Below are 18880 nucleotides of genomic sequence, written 5' to 3' on the forward strand. Positions count from 1 at the left end.
TAGAAATGGAATTGTTGACTACCTACTATGGTAAAAATTAATCTTGCTTAACTGAAAATGGAATAATCAGTGGGCAAGGTTGTGGCATGTTATTAATGGTTTTGCAGTTAAGTCATGTGAACTGGCCAAATCTCTGAGTTGTAGTCAGTTTCCGGGGGACCAGGAGGACATTCCTCACTTAAAAATTAATGAAACTGAAAGCCTCACTATAAGACTCTCACTACCTCTTTAAATTTAAACTGATTTAGTCCACTCACTAAATACGTGTATTTAATTTCCTTTTCATGTCTGTTTCTAGCATTCAAAGAAAAACCTCAGTATCCACCAAGTCAGGCTCAAGCAGCTCTTCAAAACAGCCCCCCGGCTGAGTACTCCTATAAGAAATCAATAAGGAACCTATTTAGAAACGTTCCCTTTGTCCTTCTATTGATCACTTATGGTAAGTGGTTTTCTTTTATTTTCTGCGATGTCTCTGTAAACCTTTGATCATTGTAGATTATTTTCATTTAATCTAGTGGTTTGAGCTTTAATGAGCTAGGTTTGTTAACTGTAAAAATAATGACGGCACAATCATAAATTTTGAACTAAAAGTGAAAACTTCAGGATGGATTTTCTTACACGTTTTTAAAACAAAAACAAATAATAGATCTCAAATAGACAAATTCTGTCAACTTGTTTGAGTTTTCACAGAGTATTTTAAGTCCTTTATAAATTACCGTAAGCTTATGGGAAACGTCACCAACAGCTCCCTTCTCTGACCCTGTGCAAACTGGCGTCTGTTTGGACCTACCCAGTCAGGACTAGACACTAATGCGATCACCTTAGCCAGTTCTAACTTGAAAAAGAATTCTCACCCTTCTAGATATTTCAGGACAGCTGACAGATACTCCTCTGACACTGTGGCCTTGACTGCAGGCTCCAACATATTTGCCTCCCTTCAGAATTTGCTGACAGTTCATTCTTTGTTTTTCTTAAAAACATTTTTTTAATGTTTATTTTTGGAGGAGAGAGAGACAGAGAGTGAGTGGGGGAGGGACAGAGAGAGAGAGGGAGAGAGAGAGAGACACAATCCGAAGCAGGCTCCAGGCTCCGAGCTGTCAGCACAGAGCCCGACGCGGGGCTCGAACTCAGGAGCCGTGAGATCATGACCTGAGCCAAAGTGGGACGCTTAACTGACAGAGCCACCCAGGTGCCCCTGTTCTTTGTTTTTCATGTTAACTCTGTTTGTATCAACTGCCAACACCCCTTATTTCTGTCTTGTCTTCAGAAGTCACTCACTGCTGTTCTCTTTTTTACATCTTTTTGGGAGTGCACACCCTGGAACATTACTGTTTTACAAGTGGTTAAAAATTATGCCCTCATCTAAACACTCACCCTTTTACCAGGATTACTTCATCTTTTTTTCTTTTTTTTTAAGTACAAATTGTTGAACACCAAAGTAGAGTGTTTAGTATGGTGAGTCCCTATGTACTCATCATCACCCAGCTTCAGTGATCAGCATTTCACCATTCTTGCTTTATTTCTTTCCTCTACTTTTTTCTTGGAATATTTTTTAAGCAGATCCGCAGATGTTATGTCATATCATCATTAATACTTTAGCATGTCATAGTTCCTTTTCTTAATTTTGCTGGTTACTTCTGTTGGTTAGCTTAACCCTAAAACACGTAACTGGGAAGTAGAGTAAATACAGTGGGTCATTTTTATCTATAAGAACAAATTCGTTTCTGTAGCCTATCATTTTTTTTTTTTAATGTATGAAATTTATTGTCAAATCGGTTTCCATACAACACCCAGTGCTCATCCCAAAAGATGCCCTCTTCAATGCCCATCACCTACCTTCCCCTCCCTCCCATCCCCCATCAACCCTCAGTTTGTTCTTTTAAGAGTCTCTTATGCTTTGGCTCTCTCCCACTCTAACCTCTTTTTTTTTTTTTTTCCTTCCCCTCCCCCATGGGTTTCTGTTAAGTTTCTCAGGATCCACATAAGAGTGAAAACATATGGCATCTGTCTTTCTCTGTATTGTAGCCTATCATTTAAGGAAGAAAGATTCCTACCTTCTTTTATCTCTCACTGTTTCCCAAGACAAAACTTTCTTTCAGTCCATTTATAACCAACCCCTTGTCACAGACACACACGTACACAAACATGCCTCCACGTGCATATACACTGTTAATACTAGTCTCTGTAATTTTGTGCCATTACTTCTTTTACCTGAAATGTGCTCCTTTTTTCCACTAAGCGATCCTACAAGGGCCAACTTAATGTTTGCCTCACTTACTGTTCATTTTGTTACTCATTCATTTATTTGTTTATTCCATCAGTAATTATCAACATTGACTGTAGAGTAGTGCTCTAGATACTGTGTGGGCTAAAAAGAAGCACAGTATGTGATGTCTTCCCTGAAGAAATTAGAATCCAACTGGGGATATAATATAAACATCTAAAAAGCGAACAACAGTTTAAGAGTCATTTCTTTTGTAACACATCATTTAGTACTTCCTTGATTATACATAAGTGATAAGGTGAAAATTTTTTATTCTTTTTGAAATTTATAAAGGACTTCCCTATATATTATTTTATCTTTTTTTTTTTTCAACGTTTATTTATTTTTGGGACAGAGAGAGACAGAGCATGAACGGGGGAGGGGCAGAGAGAGAGGGAGACACAGAATTGGAAACAGGCTCCAGGCTCTGAGCCATCAGCCCAGAGCCTGACGCGGGGCTCGAACTCACGGACTGCAAGATCGTGACCTGGCTGAAGTCGGACGCTTAACCGACTGCGCCACCCAGGCGCCCCTATCTAACTTTTTTGAGATAGAAATATTATACCTATTTTATAAAGGATCAGAGTTCTCTTTTCTTACTTCTAAAATTTTGTTTATTTGTACAAAATTTAGTAGGTTACAAAGGATGCATAGTGCACACAGTATAAAATTCACAAGGTACAAAGGGCATACAATGAAAAACCAGTCTTCCCCCATCTCTGTCCCCAGGTTACCTCTCTGTTTCCAGGGAGTTCCCCTCCCTGGAGACAATCACTGGTATCATCTGCTTCTTTGTGAGGCTGGTATAACCTTGATACCAAAATCAGGAACAGTGCAAGAAAAGAATTATAGGTCAATTTCACTTATGAAAAAAATGTAAAAATGCAAAATAAAATATTAGCTAAGCTACGTTAGCAATTTATAAAAGTGACAATACATCCTGGCCAAGTTTGGTTTAAGAAATGATGTTGTACTAAACTGATTTAGCACTAGAAATTCATGAATATAATTTATTGCAGTAAAAGATCAAAGAGGAAAATTTGCCCAATAGCTGAAGGAAAAACATTTGATAGAATTCAATACCCGTTGATTAAAGACTTAGCAAACTGCAAAGAAAAATGAACTTTATGAATCTGATAAAGTTTACCTACAAAAACTCTCTACCAGACATCATTCTAAAGGCAGAACTTTAGGAGCAGCAGTATCTTTTAAAACAAGGATGTCTGTGTCATCGCGTTTATTCATCATCCAGCTGGAAGTTCTGGCTGGCTCACTAACACAAAATTTAAAAGTAGATGAGTTGAAAAGAAGAAAGTTGCTACTATTCATAGATAATATGATTATATATACCAAAAGTCATCAAACTGTGGCCTATGAGTCAACTCTGTTGCCTGTTTTTATAAATAAAGTTTTGTTTGTTTACATATTGTCTATTGCTGCTTTTGAGCTGCAAGGGTAGCACTGAGTAGTTGCATCAGAGACCCCAGCACCTGCAAAGCTAAAGATATTTACTGTCTGGCCCTTTGCAGAGAATGTTTACTGACCCCCTGATCTATAAAAATAATGCAAGAGAACCCACAGATAACTATTAAAACTAGTAAGAATGAGTTCAGCAAGATTAGTAGATAATCTGACAATGTGAAAATATCAACTACATTCCTATGTATTTATAGGAATTGTATTCCTTTTTAAAAAGATGTTTATTTCTTTATTTTGGTGGGTAGAGGGGCAGAGAGAGAGGGAGGGAGAGAATCCCAAGCAGGCTCCACACTCAGGGCGGAGCCCAACCTAGGGCTCTATTCCATGAACCATGAGATCACGACCTGAGCCCAAATCAGGAATCAGATGCTTAAATGAATGCACCACCAAGGCACCCCGATAAGAATTGTATTCTTATAAAAAGATAATTTTATAACAGCAGCCAACACTATAAGATGTCTAGGAAAAAATCCAACAAAAGAACTTTGTAAATTAGAAAATTAGAACACATTAAAAGACAAGAGAAGACCTCAATTAAATGGAGAGCTATGTTTATAGAAGACTTGAGATTATAGTGATGGCAGTTAACGTTACAGAACCACTGTATTAATAAATGACAGTTGCAGATTTGGATTGACAGAAAAGCCAGATACAGACACTAATTAGGACACTAAACAGAATTTTCTTGTTGAAGGAATTAGAAATAAGGGGTTGGGAAAAACCGTGGAGAGTTTAATAATAATCCCCAGGACAGTTGGAAAACTTTCTTGACCTCATAGTCTTCACCAGAGGAGTAAGAGTTAGGGACCATAATTTTGAATGAGTGAGTCACATCACACCTTTTAGCAGTGCACCTGTCTCCCTCCATGTCTAGTATTATATATTGAAAGTTGGAGCAGAGTTGGACATGGGATGGTCTGGATAGGGACTATACTCCTGCGATAGGTTTTCAGGATTATATACAATATCCAAAATTTAGGAACCAAATAGTCCAAGCTAACATTGTTTTTCAGGTAGGGCTATTTGGAGAAAATTGTATCCCTTACTATGCCAACTATTGCTACTTGCTATCTGAAACTCAGAAAAATAATATATTCTAGGCTCAGATAACAATATCTCTTGCTATTATAATTCTTATCCTGACTCTTGCTATCCTTACTCCGGTCTGGAATAGATTCAAGATCCCATAGGATACAGCGCAGTAGAGGACCCCCAGGCCAGAGCACAGGCCTTCTTTGTTTTCCTTGGCCTCTCCAGGCTAACCTAGCTGGGTCCCTACATATTCCTGAACTCAATGGGACATGAGCAACAAAGGCCAGTTACTCAGGGTTTTTTGATATGATCTTTAGATAGCTATAGGTCTCATTTTGCAATCTTCTGTATACACAGGGTTTGTAATGGAACTTGACTACTTCTAAAATTCCTGTGAGAGAAGTAAGGGCCAAGAGCAAAGATAATTTTGTTGAAGACCAAGTTGAGGGCGCATTCTTATATCAGGACATATAAAACAATGATTATTAAGATGCCATGTAAAATCAGGGGACAGACTGTTAGGTTACCACAACAGAGTAGAGATCCCAGCGATCTACCCCTGTGTCTGTTTGCAGGCTAGGTTGTATTGTAGCAATGAAGTTCTGCCAGAAAAACCTCAGTGGCCTAACACATCAAAAATGTATTTATTGCCAATACTACGTGTCCATTGTGAATCGGCAGCAAGGCTCTGCTCATCAGTTAACTCAGGGATCCAGGATGACATCTTGGCACAGGCTGTTGTGATTACTAGGGCAGCGAATGGGTAACGTCACTTTTGCTCACATTTAAAGTCATATGGCCATGGCACTAGGTACCTGGAAGGAAAAAAACCACTATACAGTGATCCTCCCTTGTGCCTAGTTTCCTCTTCTGTGGTTTCAGTTACCCGCGATCAACCGCAGTCAGGAAGCGGGGTAACTCCTTCTGGCCTGTCCACAGAAGCTCAGTGGTAGCCTGACACTCTGTTACACTGTGTCATTCACCTCACTTCATCTCATCACATAGGCACTTTGTCTTTAATCCACAGTAAGACGAAAACAGTACAATAAGATTTTGAGAGAGACCACATTCACATAGCTTCTATTACTGTATATTGTTATAATTGTTCTGTTCTTTTATTAGGTACTGTTGTTAATCTCTTACTCTGCCAATTTATAAATTAAGCTTTAATATAGGTGTGTATGTATGTATAGGAAAAAAACAGTATGCATAGGGTTGGTGCCCTCTGCAGTTCCAGGCATCCACCAGGGGGGACTTGGAACGTATCCCCTGCACACAAGAGAGGACTGCTGTATTTGCAGTCATCTCCAATGACTAGAAGGTGCATATATGAAAACTAGATGTTTGGTACAAGAGAAACTATACAGTGAATTGTCTTGGGATAATTGAGCAATAAAGTCAAATTAGCTCTCTGTGTCATACCATGAACAAAAAATGAATCGCAGTGAATTAAAGACCAAAGAGTAAAAATTAGAACTTTAAAGTTTTAGAAGCACATGTTTTAGAAACTGGCTTTAGTATTCTTAAAAAGAATTTCTCATGTAAAAAACACAAGGGCACCGGGCTGGCTCGCAGAACACTCAGCTTTTGATCTCGAGGTTGTGAGTATCAAGTCCCACGTTGGGTATAAAGACTGCTTAAAAATAAAATCTTGGGGCATCAGGGTGGCTCAGTCAGTTGAGCATCCAACTCTTGACTTCGGCTCAGGTCATGATTCTAGGGTCGTGGGATCAAGCTGCATGTTGAGCTCTGCACTGAGCATGGAGCCTGCTTAAGATTCTCTCTTTCTCTCTCTCTCTCTCTCTCCTTCTGCCCCTCTCCCCCACTTAGACTCCCTCTCTCTCTAAAATAAAAAAAATAAATGGAGCACGTGGGTGGCTGAGTCGGTTAACTATTTGACTTCGGTTCAGGTCATGATCTCATGGTTCGTGGGTTCGAGCCCCACGTCGGGCTCTGTGCTGACAGCTCAGAGCCTGGAGCCTGCTTTGGATTCTGTGTCTCCCTCTCTCTCTGCCCCTTCCCCACTCACACAATGCTCTCTCTCGCAAAAATAAAAAATTAAAATAAAAAAAAAATTGTAATAAAATAAAATCTTAAAAAATAATAAGACGTAAACCCTAAAGAAAAAGATTGATAAGTATGATTACATTAAGATAATGGTCTTTTCTAAAAAGATATCACGGGGGGCCCTGGGTGGCTCAGTCTGTTGAGCATCTGACTTCAGCTCAGGTCACAATCTTGCAGTTCATGAGTTCAAGCCCCACGTCGGGCTCTGTGCTGACAGCTCAGAGTTTGGAGCCTGCTTCAGATTCTGTGGCTCCCTCTCTCTCTCTGCACCTCCCCTGCTCACACTCTCTCTCTCTCTCTCTCTCTCTCAGTAGAAAAAAATGAAATGAAAAGACACCATAAAAAGTGAAAAGACAAGACACAAAGCATGAGAAAGTGTCGGTGGTGCATATAACCAACAAAGGATTAGCACCTACAATGTAAAAATAGCTCATACCACTCAGTGAGAAGAGAACAAACAATTTAAGGGAACCAGAAGGCCTTTATGTGTTTGTGTATTACTCATGTATGATGCTAAACCTTATTATTTATCAAAGTAATGCAAATCAAGACAGAGTAAGAAATAATATTACATGTATTCAAGTTGGCAAAAAAATAAATATTTTTTAATCTAGAGAAAACAAATATGGCAAGAATATGGAGTAAAGGAACTCTGCGAGTAGTATAAACTGATAAAACTGTTCGAAAGGCCAATTTGGCTCTATCCAGAAAATAGACATTCTGCTCCTAGATACAGACTTAGAGAAATCCTTATATGTAATAACAAAAACATAATATTCATTGCAATATTATTTTAAATAGCGAAAAATAGGGAAAAGCCTTAAGTGTCTATTGACTTTACAAGAGATCATTAAATTGCAGTATTTTTCACACAATGGACTATTAAATAGTAGAGAAAACTAATGAACCAAAATTTAAAGTATTGCCTCAGGTAAATCTCAAAATCATAATATTGGGTGATAAGAGCAAGCTGCAGATGATACACATATATTATAATATCTAAAACGATAAGCACTGACATCAGGAAAGGAGTTACTTCTGAGAAAGAATAAGAGAGAAGAACAGGATTAGAGAAGATCTAAAAAATTAATCTAAAGCAAAAATGGCAAAATGTTAAGGGTTTATGAAGCTGGGTGATGAGTAAGGGTATTTGCTAAATTACTATCTGCACTATTTTCTATGCTTGAAATATTTAATAATAAAGAGAAAGAAAGAATAAACATAAGTTTTGCTAGGTTGAGAGGCTTACCTAAAGTCATGCAAGATATGCCAGGAATCCTCAAGATTCAAACGTACTCATGTGCTTTCTGATAACCAGCTGTTTTTATTTTTCCCTTTTTACATATTCTGTAATTAATATTATTTTACTAATTGCCTTGAAGTCTTTGATGCAGGGGTGACATCTCTGAAGTAGGGATTCTGTCTTCTGTTTGAACATTCATTAGCTCGAGTACACTGTAGGTGCTCAATAAGCAATCCGTTCAGTGCTTGATGGCTATGTACAGTGTTATGCATGGAGACATTATTTATGGTTGGCATATCTGAGTCTAAGTAATAATAAATGATGTAATGACAGAATTTTACTATTGTAATCTCTAGTAAGTTTAGGTATTAAATTGATCACTCCATATCCCGAAAGGGAATGGCAAGAGTTTTTAGTTTTCTGTCAGCTGTCTAGGAAATACATGCTATTTTCACAATTGCCCCAGAGGGCTCATATCACATTATGAACTAGTAAGTGGTGCATTTTCCATTTTCTGTTTGTTATTGTAGGTATCATAACTGGAGCATTTTATTCAGTCTCAACATTATTGAATCAAATGATATTGACATATTACAAGGTAAGTGTCTGTGCCGTGTCACATGCCTGGCTAAGAATGTTTCTTAAACAGTGTGATTCCTGTTAGTGTGATCATAAGATTAAAGATTTATAGGGTAACCAGCTGGCTCAGTCAATGGAGTGTGCGACTCTTGATCTCGGGGATGTAGGTTCGAGCCCCACATAGGGTATAGAGATTACTCAAAAATAAAATCTTGAAAAAAAAAGGTTTATGACCTTATTGCTTTTAAGAGATTTATATTTTAATTGAGAATACATTTAATCTAATTTATAAAGCACACAAAATGGAAAGCAGAGGTTATTATTACAGTGATGATACCTAAGTCTTTTTTTGATACTTTTTTTTTATTTAATGTTTGTTTATTTTTGAGAGAGAGAGAGAGAGCGAGCATGAGTGGGGGAGGGGCAGAGAGAGAGGGAGACACAGAATCTGATGTAGGCTCCAGGCTCTGAGCTGTCAGCACCAAGCCCGACGTGGGGCTTAAACCCGCTGATTGCGAGATCATGACCTGAGCTGAAGTCAGATGCTTAACCAACTGAGCCACCCAGGCACTCAATACTTTTTTAAAAAAATGTGACTGGTTATATGGGAAAAGACAAAGAGACAATTTTAAAGGAAACCAATCCAAGTATAAAGAAGTAAATATCAAGCTGTGACCTCTCTTTCCTTTTGAAAGGAGAAAGCAGTTATAATATATAAAAACAGATTAATCTCCTCAGACTTCTGTGAATTCTAACAAAGATCATTGCATTTTCTAACCATGGAAGAATGGGAAAAATTTCTTTTGATTTTTCCCACATTTTAGGTTTTCTTTTTTTCTGGTTTGAAAATAGAATGCCCTTCACATGTTCGTTACCTGCCCCCAAACCACTCACCCTAACAGATATACTAAATTTCCCGCTATATTCTATGCTTAATTTTATCTGATTATTTCCATTGACTGTGAAATGTATGGGAATGTGAAAGATCTATTTGAATTAGAAGTATCTGATTAACTTCTCTTGATTTTTGTTTTTTAATTAATTTATTTAAATTCAAATTAACATACAATGTAGTATTGATTTCAGGAGCAGAACCCCATGATTCATCACTCACATGTAACACCTAGTGCTCATCCCAATGAGTGCCCTCACTAATGCCTATCACCCCTCCAGCGACCCTCAATTTGTTTTCTGTATTTAAGAGTCTCTTATGGTTTGCCTCCCTTTCTGTTTCATCTTATTTTTCCTCCCCTTCCCTTATGTTCATCATCTGTTTTGTTTCTTAAATTCTACATATAAGTGAAATCATGATATTTCTTTTTCTCTGATTTATTTTGCTTAGCATAATACATTCTAGTTGCATCCACATTGTTGCAAATGACAAGATGTTCTTTTTGATTGCTGAGTAGTATTCCATTGTGTATATATATACCACATCTTCTTGATCCATTCAAGAAGTATCTGATTAACTTCTTATGAAAATTTTTTTAAGGGAGAAGAAGTGAATGCTGGAAAGATTGGGCTAACATTGGTAGTGGCTGGAATGGTGGGCTCTATTCTTTGTGGCTTTTGGCTTGATTATACCAAAATATACAAGTAAGTGATGATAGATAAATGTACGGTGTACAACCTAAGGTATTTTGGGTTTAATGGAGACTGTGATTTTTATTTTCAGAAATTTAAGAAGTGTTATTATTACTGAAAGACTTGGATTTTAGACGTTCTTAGATTCCCTTCTCTTCTAAGTGAAGTCTGTCTATCTATCTATCTATCTATCTATCTATCTATCTACCTCCCCTCTGGTAACCATCAGTTTGTTCTCTATACTGAAGAGTCTGTTTCTTGGTTTGTCTCTCTCACTCTTTTTTTTCCTTTGTTTGGTTTCTTTCTTACATTCCACATATGAGTGAAATCATATGGTATTAGTCTTTCTCTGACTGACTGATTTCGCTTAGCATTATACTCCCTAGCTCCATCCATGTCGTGGCAAATGCCAAGAGTTCATTCATTTTTTTATGGCTGAATAATACGCCATTGTGTGTATATACTTTACCCATTCATCTATTGATGGACTTGGGCTGCTTCCATAGTTTGGCTATTGTAAATAATGCTGCAGTAAACATAGGGGAACAATTATTTTCATTACTAAATGTTCCCCATGATAAATGTAGTTACCATCTGTCACTATACAAAGTTCTTATATTATTGACTATATTCCCTATTCTGTACTTTCCATTCCCATGACCTATTTACTTTATTACTGGAGGTTGTATCTCTTGATTCCTTCACCTCTTTTGCCCACACCCCCCCTACTCCTACAACCACCAGTTTGTTCTCTGTATTTATGAATCTGTTTCTGTTTGTTTGTTCATTCATTTTATCTTTTAGATTCCACATGTAAGTGAAATCATATGGTATTTCTGTATTTCCATCTGACTTATTTCACTTAGCATAATGCCTTCAAGGTCCATCCATGTTGTCGCAAATGACAAGATTTCATTCTTTTTTTACAGCTAATATTCCATTGTATGTGTGTGTATTCTTTATTCATTTATGTATGTAAATACATACATATTCTTTATTCATTCATCTATCAATGGACACTTAGGTTGCTTCAATATCTTGGCTATTATAAATAATGCTGCAGTAAACATAGGAGTGCACATATCTTTTTTTTCTCATTTTCTAGCTTTTATTATTATTTTTTCAAACATAATTTATTGTCAAGTTAGGTAACATACAGTGTATACAGTGTGCTCTTGGTTTTGGGTGTAGATTCCCATGATTCATTGCTTGCATACAACACCCGGTGCTCATCCCAAGAGGAGTGCACATATCTTCTTGAATTAGTGTTTTTATTTTCCTGGGGGAAAGCCCAGAAGTAGAATTACTGGATCATATAGTATTTCAATTTTTAATTTTTTGAGGAACTTCCATACTGTTTTCCATGGTGGCTGCATCAAGCTACATTTACCAACAGTGCACAAGGATTCCCTTTTCTCCACATCCTCACCAACACTTGTTATTTCTTGTGTTTGTGATACTAGCCGTTCTGAAAAGTATGTGGTGACATTTCATTATGGTTTTGATTTGCATTTCATTGATGATTAGTGATGTTGAGCATCTTTTCATGTGTCTGCTGGCCATCTATATGCCTTTGGGAAAATGTCTATTCTGGTCCTCAATTTTGAATTGAATTATTTGTTTTTTTGGTGTTGAGTTGTATTAGTTCTTTATATAATTTTAGATATTAATCCTTTATTGTATATATCATTTGCAAATCTCTCCCCCATTCAGTAAGTTGCCTTTTCCTTTTCTTGATAGTTTCATTTGGTATAGAAGAGCTTTTTAGTTTGATATAGTTCTAATAGTTTATTTTTGCTTTTGTTTCCTTTGTCTGAGGAAACAAATACAGAAAAATATTGCTAAGGAGAATGTCTAAGAGGTTACTATGTGTCTTCTGTTGGGAGTTTTATGATTTCAGGTCTTACATTTAGGTCTTTAATTCATTTTGATTTTATGTTTGTGTATGGTGTGAGGAACTGTTCTAGTTTCATTCTTTTGCATGTGGGTGTCCAGTTTTCCCCGCACCCAGTTACTGAAGAGACTATGTTTCTTGCCTCCTTTCTTATAGATTAATTCACTGTGTAAGCGTGGGTTTATTTCTGACTCTCTATTCTGTTTTATTGGTCTTTGGGTCTATTTTTGGGCCAGTACCATACCGTTCTGATTATTATAAATTTGTAGTATAATTTGAAATATGGGATTATGATACTTTCAGTTTATTCTTTCTCAAGGTTGCTTTGGCTATTTGGGGTTTTTGTAGTTTCATTTTCTTTTTAATACAGTTGTGAATGGGATTGTTTCCTCAATTTCTTTTCGTGGTACTTTGTTATTATTGTATAAGAACACAACAGAGTCTGTATATTAATTTCATATCCTGCAACTTTACTGAATTCATTCATTTGTTTTAATAGTTTTTGGTGGAGTCTTTAGGCATATATAGTATCATATCATCTGCAAATAGGGACAGTTTTACTTCTTTCTTACCAATTTGGATGCCTTTTATTTCTTTTTCTTGTCTGATTGTTGTGACTAAGACTTCCAATACTATTTTGAATAAAGGAGGTGAGAATGGCCATTCTTGTCTTGTTCCTCATCTAAAGAAAAGTTTTCAGCTTTTTATCATTATGATGTTAACTGTATTTTTGTCACATATGGGCTTTATTAAGTTGAAGTATGTTCTCTCTATACCTACTTTGTTGAAAGCTTTTATCATGAATGAATGTTGAATTTTGTCAAATGCTTTTTCTGCATCTGTTGAGTTGATCATATGATTTTTATTGTTCATTTTGTTAATGTGGTGCATCACATTGATTTATTTGCAGCTATTGAATCATCCTTGCATCCGTGGAAAAAATCCTACCTGATCCTTTTAATGTATTGTTGAATTCAGTTTGCTAATATTTTTGTTGAGGATTTGCAGCTATGTTCATCAGGGATATTAGTCTGTAATTTTCTTTTTTGTAAGGTCTTTGTCTGGTTTCAGTAGCATTGTAATGCTGGCCTCATAAAATGAATTTGGAAATGTTCTTTCTTATTATATTTTTTGGAATAGTTTGAGAAGTATAGATATTAGCTCTTTAAATGTTTGGTAGAATTCACCTGTGAATTCATCTGGTTCTAGACTTTTGCCCTTGGGAGGTTTTTGATTAGTGATTCATTTTTGTTACTAACAACCAGTCTTTAGATTTTTCTACTTCTTCCTGAATCAGTCTTAGAAAATTACATGTTTCTAGGAATTTATCCATTTCTTCTAAGTTGTCCAATTTTTTGGCATACAATTTTTCATGGTATTCTCTTATAATCCTTTGTATTCCTCTGGTGTCAGTTGTAATTTCTTTCATTTCTGACTTTATTTATATTGGTCTCCTCTTTTTTCTTGATGAGTATGGCTAAAGGTATGTAAATTTTGCTTACTTTTCAAAGAACTGGCTCTTAGTGTCATAATCTTTTATAGTCTCTATGTCATTTATTTATGCTCTGTTCTTTATTATTTCTTTCCTTCAACTGACTTTGGACTTTCTTTGTTCTTATTCTAGTTCCTTTAGGTATAAGTTTGAGATTTTTCTTGCTTTTTGAAGTAGGCCTGTATCACTATAAACTTCCCTTTTAGAGCTGCTTTTGCTTTGTCCCAAAGATTGTGAACTACTATGTTCCCATTTTCATTTGTTTCCAGGTATGTTAATTTTCTCTTTGATTTCTTCATTGTCTCTTTGGTTATTTGGTAGCATATTGCTTAACTTCCATGTGTTTGTGTTTTTTCCAGTTTCTTCTTGTATTTTTTAAAAATGTTTACTTTTGAGAGAGAGAGAGAGAGAGAGAGAGAGAGAGAGAGAGAGAGCATGAGCAAGCAGGGTAGGAGCAGAGAGAGGGAAACAGATGATCCGAAGCAGATTCTTTGCTGATAGCAGAGAGCCTGATATGGCGCTCGAATTCACGAACCGTGAGATCATGACCTGAGCCAAAGTCGGATGCTTAAATGACTGAGCCACCCAGGCATCATTATAATTTTTAAATTTATTCTTTATTTTTGGTTTCATACCATTGTGGTCAAAAAAGATACTTGATATGATTTCAGTCTTCTTGAATTGATTGAAGCTTGTTTCGTGGCCTAACATGTGATATATCTTAGAGAATTTTCCATGTGCACTTGAAAAGAATGTGTATTCTACTGTTTTTAGATGGCATGCTTTGTATGTATGTTAAGTTTATCTGGTTTTAATGGATCGCTCAAAGCCACTGTTTACTTATTTTCTGTTTGAGTGATTTATCCATTAATGTAAGTGTGGGGGGGGGGCACATTAAAGTCCCCTACTGTTACTGTATTACTCAATTTCTCCCTTTATGTTTGTTAATATTGCTGTATATAATTAGGACTTCTATGTTGGGTGCATAGTTATTTACAATTATTATACCTTTTTGTTGGATTGATTCCTTTATCATTATGCAATGCCCTTGTTTGTCTCCTTTTACAATCTTTGTTTTGAAGTATTTTGTCTAGGGTCGCCTGGGTGGCTCAGTCAGTTAAGCATCCAACTTTGGCTCAGGTCATGATCTCACGGTTTGCAAATCCAATCCCTGCATCAGGCTCTGTGCTGACAGCTCAGAGCCTGGAGCCTGCTTCAGATTCTGTGTCTTATCTCTCTGCCCCTCCCTCACTTATGCTCTGTCTCTCTCTCTCTGTCTGTCTCTCTCTCTCAACAATAAATGTTAAAAAAATTTTTTTTTAAGTATTTTGCCTAACCTAAATATTGCTACCCCAGCATTTTTTTTTTTTTATTTTTTTTTTGCTTCCATTTGCATGAAATGTCTTTTTCCATCCCTTCACATCTGTATGTGTCATTAGGTCTGAAATGAATCTTTTGGTGGCAGCATATAGATGGGTCTTGTTGTTTTCATCCATTCTGTCACCTTATGTCTTTTGATTGGAGCAGTTAGTCCATTTACATTTAAAGTAATTATTGATGCGGGGTGCCTAGGGGGCTCAGTCAGTTAAGTGTTCAGCTTCAGCTCAGGTTGTGATCTCACAGTTTGTGGGTTTGAGCCCCATGTCGGGCTCTGTGCTGACAGCTCAGAGCCTGGAGCCTATTTCAGATTCTGTGTCTCTCTGTCTGTCTCTGCCCCTCCCCCACTCATGCTCCATCTCTGGCTCTCAAGAAGAAAATAAAACATTAAAAAAAAGATATTTTTAGACCTTTTTTTTAATGTTTATTTATTTTTTGAGAGAGATAGAGCACAAGCAGGGGAGGGGCAGAGAGAGAGGAGGAAACAATCTGAGGCAGGCTTCAGGCTCTGAGCTGTCAGCACAGAGCCCAGTGCAGAGCTTGACCTCACAAGCTGTGAGATCACAACCTGAGCTGAATTCAGATGCTTAACCGACTGAGCCACCCAGGTGCCCCCCTGCCAAAAAAAATATTTAAAGTAATTATTGATGCATATATACTTACTGCCATTTTAATTGTTTTAGGATTGTTTTTGTAGTTCTTCTTTGTTCCTTTCTTGCTCTCTTCCTTTGTGATTTGATGACTTTCTTTAGTGTTATGCTTGGATTTCTTTCTCTTTATTTTTTGTGTATCTATTATAGGTTTGGGGTTTGTTGTCACCATGAGATTCATATATAACATCCCATGTATATAGCAGCCTATTTGAAGTTGGTGGTTGCTTAAGTTGAAACGCATTTTGAAAGCACTATTCTTTTACTCCCCCCTCCACTTTTTAGGTATATGATGTTATATTTTGTATCTTTTAATTTTTATCCCTCAGCTAATTTTTGTAGATATCATTGATTTTGCTACTTTTGTCTTTTAATGTTTATAGTAGCTTTATAAGTGATTGATCTTCCTTTACTATATGTTTGCTAATGAAACTTTTTCCTTTCATAGTTATCTTACTTCTATTTATGGCTTTTTTTTTTTTTTTTTTTTTCTGTTTACAGTAGTCCTTTTAGAGGCACCTGGGTGGCTCAGTTGGTTAAGCACCTGACTCTCGATTTCGGCTCAGGTCATGATCTCACAGTTTATTGCTTCGAGCCCTGTGTTGGGCTTCATTAGTCCCTTTAACATTTCTTGTAAGGCCGGTGTAGTGGTGATGAACTCCTTTAACTTTTATTTGTCTTGGAAACTCTTTATCTCTCCTTGAATTCTGAATGATAATCTTGCCCGGTAGAGTATTCTTCATTGTGGGTTTTTTCCTTTCAGCATTTTGAATATATCCTGCTACTCCCTTCTGCCCTGCAAAGTTTTTGCTGAGAAATCAGCTGAGAGCCTTATGGAGCTCCCCATGTACATAAGTATTTACTTTTCTGTTGCTGCCTTTAAGATTCTTTAACTTGTTGACGTTTTAATTATTATGTGCTTTGGTGTGGTCCTCCTTGGGTTCATCTTCTTTGGGGCTCTCTTTGTTTCCTGGAATTGGATGTCTGTTTTTTTTTCTCCAGGTTGTGGAAGTTTTCAGCTATTATTTCTTCAAATAAGTTTTCTGCTCTTTTCTTTTTCTGGGACCTCTCTAATGCAAATGTTAGTATGCTTGATGTTGTCCCAGAGGTCCCTTAACTTCCTTATTTTTAAAAATTCTTTTTTCTTTTTTGTTGTTCAGCTTAAGTATCTTCCAGATCGCTGATTCATTCTTCTGCATTCTCTAATCTGCTTATTGATTCCCTATGGTTTGTTTTTCATTTCAGTCATTATATTCTTGACCTCTGGTTGGTTCTTTTTTATATTTTGTGTCTCTTTTTTGAAGTTCTCAGTGAGTTCGTCCACTCTTCTCTCAAGTCCTGTGAGTATCTTTCTGACCATTACTTTGAACTCTGTCAGGTACATTACTTACTTATCCCTGTCTTGTTTAGTTCTTTTTCTGAGATTTCTCTTTTATGCTTTTCTTTGAGACATATTCCTCTCCCTTCTTTTGTCTGACCTTCTGTGTTTGTTTCTGTGAGTTAGGTGGAACAGCTACCTCTCCTGGTCTTGAAGGAGTGGACTTATGTAATAACATCCCCTGTGTAGAATTTGTGTGCCTGGCTGCTTTGGCTGATTAGCTGGAGCTGGATTTGGTCCAGGCCAAAGATCCTGGGGTGCTCCATGCCAAAGGCCACCCTGGTGGGACAAGTAGAGTTGGAGCAGATACAGTCTGGGAGGGTTCCCCTTGCAGGACAGATGGAGCTGGTGTGTGCTAGGGGCCTGGACTCTGTTCCCATCTGTGCTCTCCAGGGGGAGGAGGAATGTAAACAGTGGTGCTCACTGGCATCTCCAAACCCAAAGTGAGTTCCAGCAGTTTCCCCATTGTTTGGTAGATGTTCTAGTAGTAAAAGTTGCCCTTTAAACCAGTGTTTTGTTTTTTTATTTTGCTGTGCCCCAGGCCAGACGAATCTGCATGGGGGACAGTTCTGTGATATCTCTCCTACTGCAAATCATAGGGTCTGCAGTGGGGTTCCCATTGTTACCCTGTCTCTGTCTCTCTTGCTGTTCTCTACATGGTCCCTTTATGTTCTATTATGCAGAAACTGTTCAATCAGCCCTAAGGTCTTCTTCAGGAGGAATTGCTCTATGCATGGATTCTACATGTCTGCGGGAGGACATGAGTTCAGGGTCTTCCTAGCCTTCCATCTTGGGCCCCTAGGCCAACAGTAGCTACACTTTTTAACAGGCAGAAACTCCCCATATGCTTGGGAGAAATGAATGAATGTAACTGTGCATAAATGAGTAGAAGGAAATAAAATGAATGAATGAAATATGGAACGGTCACCTATATATCTTCTGTACCTTTCAAGGCCCAAGATCTGTTTGATACCATTATGTAAGCCCTTCCAAAGACCTCCAATGTTGAAATTCTCCAAGATAGTTTTCCCATAATTTAAGATAGTACTTGCTGTGGCTTCATTATTATGAAATGTTAGTTTACAGTGAAACCCATTCAATCTGTAGATGAAGGGAACATATGTAAAGAATTAAATTTATTTTTAGTCTTTGGCCCACTTTACAATTAGAAAACTTGCTAGGCATAGGAATATGTTCTTTTTGGCCTTGATTTTGTTCTCAGAGTAACTGCCATTCATTCACCAAACTTCTGTTGTGGGCATAATTCGTCTAGGAATTATGACAAGCAATATATGATCCCTGTCTTTAAGACACTTGTAGTCTAAAAGGGGAAAATAAGGCATGCACATATGAAAAAATAATAATATAACAGACTAAAATCAATGTCATAAGTCCAATAGATGTCTGTCATGTGACAGTTATGTAGCTACTAAAACGATAAGGGAACTTGGAAGAAGAGACAACTTTGTAAGCTGCAGTGGTTAGGAAAGGTGTTTTGGAAGAGGTAAAATTTGAACTGAATCTTGAGATACAGCTACAGAACTATCCCATTTGGTGGCACAAAAATTATTGTATCCATATGAATATTCCTTCCTGTCTGAACACTGGATGTGGTGTGAGTTTTGTTAATTGCTGCTGTTGAATCTTAAATGTAAGCTTTATAAACGTGAGCTTTAAAGTCAATGCTTTGGGGCGCCTGGGGTCGGTTAAGCGTCGACTTCGGCTCAGGTCACGATCTCACGGTCCGTGAGTTCGAGCCCCACGTCGGGCTCTGTGCTGACAGCTCAGAGCCTGGAGCCTGTTTCAGATTCTGTGTCTCCCTCTCTCTCTGCCCCTTCCCTG

General features: G+C 37.3%; 1 protein-coding gene across 1 annotated transcript in view; it reads left to right on the forward strand.

The window, feature by feature from the left end:
• The window catches only part of FLVCR1 (FLVCR heme transporter 1), a 36995-nt gene that overhangs the window by 11496 nt on the left and 6619 nt on the right, over positions 1-18880 (forward strand). The window contains exons 3-5 of the mRNA XM_045452490.1: positions 299-439; positions 8615-8682; positions 10156-10259. Coding sequence (XP_045308446.1) covers positions 299-439; positions 8615-8682; positions 10156-10259 — 313 coding nt within the window. The remainder of the gene's footprint in view (positions 1-298; positions 440-8614; positions 8683-10155; positions 10260-18880) is intronic.

Source organism: Leopardus geoffroyi, chromosome C3 (genome assembly GCF_018350155.1).
Source record: "Leopardus geoffroyi isolate Oge1 chromosome C3, O.geoffroyi_Oge1_pat1.0, whole genome shotgun sequence".
Classification (NCBI taxonomy): Eukaryota; Metazoa; Chordata; class Mammalia; order Carnivora; family Felidae; genus Leopardus; species Leopardus geoffroyi.